General features: G+C 36.9%; 2 protein-coding genes across 3 annotated transcripts in view; one reads left to right on the forward strand and one right to left on the reverse strand.

Moving 5' to 3' along the window:
- caps2 (calcyphosine 2) overlaps nt 1-8,618 on the forward strand; it is a 9,757-nt gene extending 1,139 nt beyond the window's left edge. Inside the window, exons 5-17 of the mRNA XM_060878768.1 lie at nt 511-600; nt 1,781-1,954; nt 2,390-2,457; nt 2,572-2,655; nt 3,249-3,323; nt 3,446-3,541; nt 3,697-3,775; nt 3,894-4,009; nt 4,933-5,009; nt 5,283-5,434; nt 7,650-7,769; nt 7,921-8,017; nt 8,460-8,618. Of these exons, the coding sequence (XP_060734751.1) occupies nt 511-600; nt 1,781-1,954; nt 2,390-2,457; nt 2,572-2,655; nt 3,249-3,323; nt 3,446-3,541; nt 3,697-3,775; nt 3,894-4,009; nt 4,933-5,009; nt 5,283-5,434; nt 7,650-7,769; nt 7,921-8,017; nt 8,460-8,617 (1,386 nt within the window). The 3' untranslated portion in view covers nt 8,618. The remainder of the gene's footprint in view (nt 1-510; nt 601-1,780; nt 1,955-2,389; nt 2,458-2,571; nt 2,656-3,248; nt 3,324-3,445; nt 3,542-3,696; nt 3,776-3,893; nt 4,010-4,932; nt 5,010-5,282; nt 5,435-7,649; nt 7,770-7,920; nt 8,018-8,459) is intronic.
- A 1,101-nt stretch (nt 8,619-9,719) lies between these two features.
- cers3b (ceramide synthase 3b) overlaps nt 9,720-10,000 on the reverse strand; it is a 7,619-nt gene continuing 7,338 nt past the window's right edge. For both annotated transcript variants that reach the window (XM_060878772.1, XM_060878771.1), the window contains exon 11: nt 9,720-10,000. This exon is cut by the window's right edge and continues 247 nt beyond it. The gene's annotated coding sequence lies outside the window, so the exon portion shown is untranslated.

Genomic DNA, 10,000 nt, shown 5'->3' on the forward strand with positions numbered 1-10,000 from the left:
GCTTAGCGGTTAGCACGTTCGCCTCACACCTCCAGGGTTGGGGGTTCGATTCCCGCCTCCACCTTGTGTGTGTGGAGTTTGCATGTTCTCCCCGTGCCTCGGGGGTTTCCTCCGGGTACTCCGGTTTCCTCCACCGGTCCAAAGACATGCATGGTAGGTTGATTGGCATCTCTGGAAAATTGTCCCTAGTGTGTGATTGCGTGAGTGAATTAGTGTGTGTGTGTGTGTGTGTGCGCCCTGTGATGGGTTGGCACTCCGTCCAGAGTGTATCCTGACTTGATGCCCGATGACGCCTGAGATAAGCGTGCGCCCCGTGACCCGAGGTAGTTCAGATAAGCGGTAGAAGATGAATGAGTGAGTGAGTGAGTGAGTGAGTGAGAGAGTGAGAGTGAGAGAGAGAGAGTGAGAGAGAGAGAGTGATCCACTGAACAGTAATGACAACATGCACAGTGACGGTGATGCTTTGTGTGAGCTGTAAAGTTAATAATCATCTTCTCTAAATCTCCTGAGGATGCTGGTGTCATTCCTGTCGTCAGAAAGCCATCGTGCATGATGTCAGCGCTGAGCTGGGGTTCAGCTCCTTCATCCAGCACACTGCAGGTGAACATCACAGCTTCAGTTACAGAGAGCTTTTAACACCGGTCGATGTCACAAAGCAGCTTTACAGAAATAAATCAAAAATAACATATAAATTTACACCAAAAAGCGTGTCAGAGGCTCAGATGGTGAGCAATAACAGGTAAAATAGTGCTCATATGAAGTGTTATGAACATGAACTCGGCCTTTATATAAAGTGCTGCACATATTAGTGTTTACTGATGTTTTACTTAAAGACTTAAATAACTTTTGTAACTAAAGATTTGTAAATAGACAATAATAGAGATAAAGTAACACTATTGTGTATAAAAGTGCTTATAAACATTAACAAAATACAAACGTAATGTAATAAATGTTATCAATTGTGAGCAGCGACTCAGGGGCCCAAGCACTGCAGTACTGTTTGCTCTATTAAGAGCTTGTGAGTTGTGTGAGGGACACGAGGAAGACGGTTTCTCACTGGGAATTCATCTAAACTTTCATTACCAATGATTTCTGTACACTTTATTCTACTCAGTGGTAAAATATCTCTGATAAAGAACAATTTTATTATAAACTAAATACCAAGAAGCTAAATGTTAAAGTCCTGACCAGATCCAGATCACTTTCCACAGTCTAGAAGTGTTTCCTCAGACAGAAAAAAAATAAAAAATTAAAGAGTTCTACTTTTTAAGAGTGTAACATGTTCCTGATATCTGGAACATAAAAACAAAAGGATTTAATTTTTTTGTGGATATTTATTTAAGGCAGATGTTGATATCTGTGAAACTGAAACACACACTAATAGAAATGACCTGTGAATATTTCAGTATCTGTTTGAATATGATTTGATTACTGTGATGGATTTGGCTTGAATGTAAACTCTAAAACATATTCAGCTTCATTCTGTTGTATCATGCAGTGAGTCTCATTATGTTTTTGTTTGTTTTGTGTGTGTTTGTGTATCAAATTTCTTTTATTATGTCATGTGTTACCATGGTGACCCATGAACTGTCATTAACAGGTTCATTAATCTTTTAATAATAAGAAGTGAATTTGAAATAGAGTCCTTCAGGAATGTTCAGATATCCAGTAGTAGTGCACACACACACACACACACACACACACACACACACACACACACACACACACACACACACACACACATCATTCCCATTTCAGTATTCCGGTGTGTTTTCTACAGGGTGTTGGGTTGGGATCAGTGCAGGAGGGATGTTCCTCAGTGTTGGCGTCTCCTCAGCACAGCTACAGAGACCCGATCATCAGATCACACAGTAATCACGAGACAAACATGGAACCACATCTCCATCACACACGGACAGATGTGAGCCACGCCCGACCCAGGAAGATGGAAGCAGTGAGTGGTTACTGTTCAAATCACACTCGATGTACAGTGCTGTGAAAAAGTGTTGGCCCCCAACACTTTTTTATTTTATTTTTTTGCATGTTTGTCACACTTTAATGTTTCAGATCATCAAACAAATTTAAATATTAGTCAAAGATAACACAATAAACACAACATGCAGTTTTTAAATGAAGCAAACAAAATCCAAACTCACATGGCCCTGTGTGAAAAAGTGTTTGCCCCCTTGTTAAAACATAACTGTGGTTTATCACACCTGAGTTTAATTTCTCTAGTCACACCCACACATGATTACTGTCACACCTGTTCACTATCAAGTGAATAAATATCACTATCTGATGAATAAATAACAATAATACTGCTACTAATAATCTCAGTACTATCTATGAACATGAATCTGTGTGTGTGTGTGTGTGTGTGTGTGTGTAGGAGGGGGTGATGATGGAGAGGAAACAGCAGGCTGTGATGGAGCAGGTGATGGTGGACCAGCTCTCCAGGTGAAAGTCTTTATTTCTCTAAACACTGCAGGAATAAAGAGAAGAGCAGATTTCAGACTCGACACTCGTCCTGAGGTCCAGCGTTAATAAGAACATTTTATGGTTTGTGTTCAGAGCCGTCATCAGTGACCCAGAACAAAACTCCGCAAACTCAGTCAACATTTCAGCTCGTCATAAGAGGACTTTACACCACACCATGTAAGACACACACACATGCACTCACGCACACGCACACACACACACACACACACACGCACGCGCTCATGCGCATGCGTGCACACACACACACACACACACACACACACACACATGCACACACACACACACACACACACACACACACACACACACACACACACACGCACGCACTCATGTACATGCGCACACACACACACACACACGCACACACGCACGCACGCACGCACACACACACATTCCACATTCATTAAATATTTTATATGTATATTTTATATATTATGTAAATATTAATATTTGTAATGTAATTATACAATGCATAGTAAATTAGTAATGTATCGATTTAATTAAACAAAAAAAAAAAAGTATTTGAACTTTGCTATGTTTCCTATACAATTATTTATATTATTTATTCAATAATAACATCAATTTTGATCAGTGAGGCAGAAATATAAAGATATCTTTTTTCTACCCTTTCAGGTAGAACCTTTAGAACATTATGAGGGAACCCAAGTATTTCCCAAAATATTACTGATGTGTGTGTGTGTGCGTGTGTGTGTGTGTGCGTGTGTGTGTGTGTTTGTGTGTGTTTACAGGGTGAAAACGCCGAAATCTTTAACAGAGAACATTCTGTCCTACAAAATGTGCTTTCATGCCAGAATTGTATCACGGTAAATGTGAACAGATCAGAAACCTGTGTGTCATTTATGTGTTTAAAGCTTCATCAGTCAGAAAGTGTTCCAAAGAGCACCAAGTGAAGACCCTTTAATTATTCTAACTCTCACTTTAACAGCTGTGGGCGTGAAGCTTGTCGAGAGCTGATTGGCTTCTACTTCACATGTGATCAGACATTAACGGTGTACGAGTACCGCAGCTTTGGGAAGAACAGGTAACAATCACACACTGAGCTTTTTATCACAGGTGTATTAACTGATCTGTGTGTGTGCGTGTATGTGTGTGTGTGTTTGTGAGTGTGTGTGTGTCTGGGTGTGAGTGTTTATTACAGGTTTATTAACTGTGTGTGTATGTGTGTGTTTAACACAGGTCTAATGCCCTGCCATTTATTGCACGTGGGGTTTATAGGACACGAGGGAGACCATACTGTCTCTCTGACATCTCACAGGTATCAAATTACACACACACACACACACACACACACACACACACACACACACACACACACACACACACACACACACACAAACAGACACAGCTCTTTCTTACCTGTCTGTATTATTCAGGGTTCAAATCTGCGCTTCAGTACAGATGGACCCCAAGTCCCTGAGAACCTGAGACAGCGGCCGTATCTGACTCTCAGAGTTACTGATGTGGATGAAGAGTCCAAGAGTTCACTACTGTACACACACACACACACACACACACACACACAGACACACACAGACGCACACACCACACACACAGACACACACAGACACACCACACACATTATACACACACAAACAAACACACACAAACACACACACAGACACACACAGACACACCACACACACTATACACACACAAACAAACACGCACAAACACACACACACACCCACACACACACAAACACACACCCACACAGACACACACACCACACACACACACATACCACACACACACAAACACACACACAGACACACACAAACAGACACACACCCACACACACACAAACACACACCCACACAGACACACACACCACACACGCACACATACACACACACATACACATACCACACACACACAAACACACACACAGACACACACAAACAGACACACACCCACACATACACAAACACACACCCACACAGACACACACACCACACACGCACACATACACACACACACATACACACACATACACACACACAAACACACACCCACACACACACAGACACACACACATGCACACACACCACACTCACACACACATACACACACACACACACTCACGCACACACTCACACACACACACTCACACACGCACAGAGACACACACACTCACACGCACACATACACACACACAGACACACATACACACACACATACACACACTAACACACACACACATACACACAAATACACATACACACACAATAACACACACACCCTCCCACACCCCCACACTTATTTTTTAATTAATATTCAGTAATTCATATTTAACATTTTTATGTATATAATTATTATCTTGAATTAAATTGAGTCTTAATAATAATAATAATAATAATTATGAGTGTTTCTAAGCACTTTGTTTCACACGTGTCTCCCTTCTCTATCTCACAGACTCCAGTTTGGAGGAACTGAACATTATCTTTCTGAGGAGGAAATGAACGATCGCAAAACTCTAATTGTGATTCAAGGTTAATAATCTCACCTCCACTGTATCTCTAATCTCTAATCTCTAATGTCTCTGTAGAATTTTAACTCATTTCTCTTCACTAATAGAACAAACACATTCAGCAAGTGTAACAGCAGCAGTAAAAAGTAGTTCTGCTTCCTTTGTGTGTTCATACACCATCAGAGACACACAACTACCACAAACAAGTAGCTCCATCTCTCACAGGAGCGATTCCTCACCTTTACACCTTCATTTATGAACAAATGTCCTAATTTTTGTACTGGATTTGTTCTAGCGTCTGTACGCGAGAGGTTGAGGGGTCGTGCTGTCCAGACTCTGGTTGCTTTAGGGAGAAGACTGCAAAAATTAGATGTGCAGCAGAACGGCATTGTGGGTAAAGATCAGCTCCGAGAGTGTCTGATGGAGGAGCTGGGGCTCAAACTGCAGGTGCAGTAATCATTAATCACCTGGTGCACTTTGGTCATAATGATCAGAAATATTATACATGAACATAAATACACATAAAACATATAACGTATGTTATTTAATATATAAACTTAAAACATATAAAGGTGAAAATGTTCAATTACACATTAAAGTGACACAAACACTGAAGGAATCATTATTAGTATTAATAAAGCTTTATTAACAAGATGAAAGAAAAAAGCACATCATACAGTACACAACATACACAACATACACAACATACACAGAATACACAACATACACAGAATACACAACATACACAGAATACACAACATACACAGAATACACAACATACACAGAATACACAACATACACAACATACACAACATACACAACATACACAACATACACAGAATACACAACATACACAGAATACACAACATACACAGAATACACAACATACACAACATACACAACATACACAACATACACAGAATACACAACATACACAGAATACACAACATACACAGAATACACAACATACACAACATACACAACATACACAGAATACACAACATACACAGAATACACAGAATACACAACATACACAACATACACAGAATACACAACATACACAGAATACACAACATACACAGAATACACAACATACACAACATACACAGAATACACAACATACACAGAATACACAACATACACAGAATGCACAACATACACAACATACACAGAATACACAACATACACAAAATTACACACAATACACAACATACACAACATACACAGAATACACAACATACACAGAATACACAACATACACAACTTACACAGAATACACAACATACACAACATACACAGAATACACAACATACACAGAATGCACAACATACACAGAATACACAACATACACAGAATACACAACATACACAGAATACACAACATACACATCTTACACAGAATACACAACATACACAGCATACACAACATACACAACATACACAGAATACACAACATACACAGAATGCACAACATACACAGAATACACAACATACACAGCATACACAACATACACAGAATACACAACATACACATCTTACACAGAATACACAACATACACAGAATGCACAACATACACAACATACACAGAATGCACAACATACACAACATACACAGAATGCACAACATACACAACATACACAGAATACACAGAATACACAACATACACAGAATACACAACATACACAACATACACAGAATACACAACATACACAGAATACACAACATACACAGAATACACAACATACACAACATACACAACATACACAAATTTACACACAATACACAACATATACAACATACACAGAATACACAACATACACAACTTACACAGAATACACAACATACACAGCATACACAACATACACAGAATACACAACATACACAGAATGCACAACATACACAGAATGCACAACATACACAACATACACAGAATACACAGAATACACAACATACACAGAATACACAACATACACAACATACACAGAATACACAACATACACAGAATACACAACATACACAGAATGCACAACATACACAACATACACAGAATACACAACATACACAGAATACACAACATACACAACATACACAGAATACACAACATACACAGAATACACAACATACACAGAATACACAACATACACAAAATTACACACAATACACAACATATACAACATACACAGAATACACAACATACACAACTTACACAGAATACACAACATACACAGCATACACAACATACACAGAATACACAACATACACAACATACACAGAATACACAACATACACAGAATACACAACATACACAACATACACAGAATACACAACATACACAGAATACACAACATACACAACATACACAGAATACACAACATACACAGAATACACAACATACACAGAATACACAACATACACAACATACACAACATACACAGAATACACAACATACACAACATACACAACATACACAACATAGACAGTGAAGATGAAGCAGTGAAGTTTCTAAAAAGTGAAAAGTTGTAAGTTTCTGTGGCTGTGTTTGGATGGTGTGAGTGTGTAAAGAGTGAGAGTGTGTAGGAGAGCAGAGTGTGTGGAGGTGTGTTAATGCTGTGTTTAACCTCAAACAGTGTAAATATGTGTAATAATGTGTAGCTGTGTTCAGGAGGTGGAGGCGCTGTGGAGGCTTGTGGGGTTGCAGAGAGAGTTGATGGTGGATTATGCTGAAGTGATGTGTGCTGTGACCGGAGACATGAACGAGAGCAGAAAAGCAGTGTTTATAAAGGTCACAGAGCTGAAAGCTCCACAAACACAACCTTTAACACTTTCACACTTTATCACTTTATCACTTTATACCTTTCACACTTTATCACGTTTACACTATCACTTTAACACTTTGACTGATATCAGATCATTTTCTGTTTCTCTGTTTTCAGGTTTATATTAAACTTGACCCAAATAAAACAGGTTCAGTTTCTCTGACTGACATTGAGAAATTTTACTGTGTTAATCAGCATCGGCTCACTGAAAATGGTAAGAAACTATTGTACACAGCTACAGTTCACTTCTAATGACCTTCGGAATTAAACCATGTTTAAAAGAATGTTTCCGTTTAGTACATTTGAGCGCCCTCTACTGCCCATGATGTGAAATACAATTACAATTGAAACTGGTTTTATAATATAATATAATATAATATAATATAATATAATATCATATAATATAATATAATATAATATAATATAATATAATATCATATAATATCATATAATATAATATAATATAATATAATATAATATAATATCATATAATATCATATAATATAATATAATATAATATAATATAATATAATATAATATAATATCATATAATATCATATAATATCATATAATATAATATAATATAATATAATATAATATAATATAATATAATATAATACTTAATTGAGTAATTGTTTCAATTAATTTCTTTGCAGGAGCAGAAATGGACTTCATCACGTGTGTCTGGGAAGCAGAAAGAGTCAATAAACACGTGTCTTATGCAGAGTTTCAGGACTATTATGAGGGACTGAGCATCGAAATCCCCAGTGACCAGGTTTACATCAACATCCTGAGGAGCACCTGGAATATCTGAGTGTGTGTGTGTGTGTGTGTGTGTGTGTGTGTGTGTGTGTGTGTGTGAATACAATTTAAATATTATATTTACTATTTATTCACTTAAAAGTAAACAATAAAATACACAAATAAATTCTGTCTTATTTTCTGTTATTAAATCTATGTAGAAAAAATAAACACATACTTTATAGTTTATAATTATAAATAGCTTATAAAGTCTAGAGTGATATAAAGTAAAAGTGTAATAATGGTACGAATCGTGGCTGGTGATTTATCCTGCATCAGCATCAGAACATCCAGCTACTGAGACGTGATGTAAGGATTGTGAAAATACAGAAATGGCACTTAACTAATATACAGTACTAAATAGTTCATGACCGTCAGGCGTCTTTCAGGAAAATATTTCGGGGTAAAAGTCATATCAAATGAGGCGTCTCCTTCATCTGTCTTTATCATTTTCTTAGTTCTATTTAATTAATTAGCCTCTTTTAGCTGGAGTACAGAATATAATAAAATTCGGATTAAATGATTAACAAACTGTAGTTATTATGGAGTTTATTATGTATATAAATGAAAACTGTATGTTGTTTCTTAATGAACACAACCACAGCTTCAGTAATGTTAATAAACTCCATTAAATACAATCAAGTTACATTTATTTGTTTTTTTTTTATTATTCATTTAAAAGACTAAACCCACCTGAATTCCATCAGGACTCAAATGAAATCCTTATAAATTAGAATAATAAAACAACATCATTTGAGTCGATCATTTCCTACAGCAGCACGTCGTCAACGTATCAGAGCGAGTACGTTAATATAAAGCTGTGATGTTCAGCTGCTCTACTGTCAGAGCTGCTGTTCTAGAGAATTAATCAACACCTGAGCACCAATCAGAGTCCAGAACTCAGTCATGTGATGTGGAGTGAAGGTCAAAATCAGCTGCTCTTTAAGCCTCAGTGACTTTGTTAACATTATTCCAGCTTTAAAGCTGAAGTTTTTAATGATAATAATTATGTTAATGATGTAAATAATGTGTGTTGAGGGAACTTTAATGTAAATGCTACGATTTGAGGTTCAGGAAATAAATCAAGTATAAATAAGTAAGAATTCATTCAGTAATAAATCTTAAATATTTATTAGTTCATAATGATTTTTTTTATTTTATTGAGTTATTTTAGACACTTAGACTGTTAGATCCTTTGTTAATAAACTACAGAGAATATGATTATAAATAATTTATTACTGAACCTTAAATGAAAGTTTTGCCCTCACATAACATCGATAAAGAAACATCTCCTCACAGTTAATCCCATAAATCCAGATGATCCAGATCCATGATCCAGTTCCACTGTGACAAGATGATTCTTTAACTCTTTTTAAACCTTTTCTGAAAAACATAA

This window comes from Tachysurus vachellii, chromosome 9, assembly GCF_030014155.1.
Source record: "Tachysurus vachellii isolate PV-2020 chromosome 9, HZAU_Pvac_v1, whole genome shotgun sequence".
Lineage (NCBI taxonomy): Eukaryota > Metazoa > Chordata > Actinopteri > Siluriformes > Bagridae > Tachysurus > Tachysurus vachellii.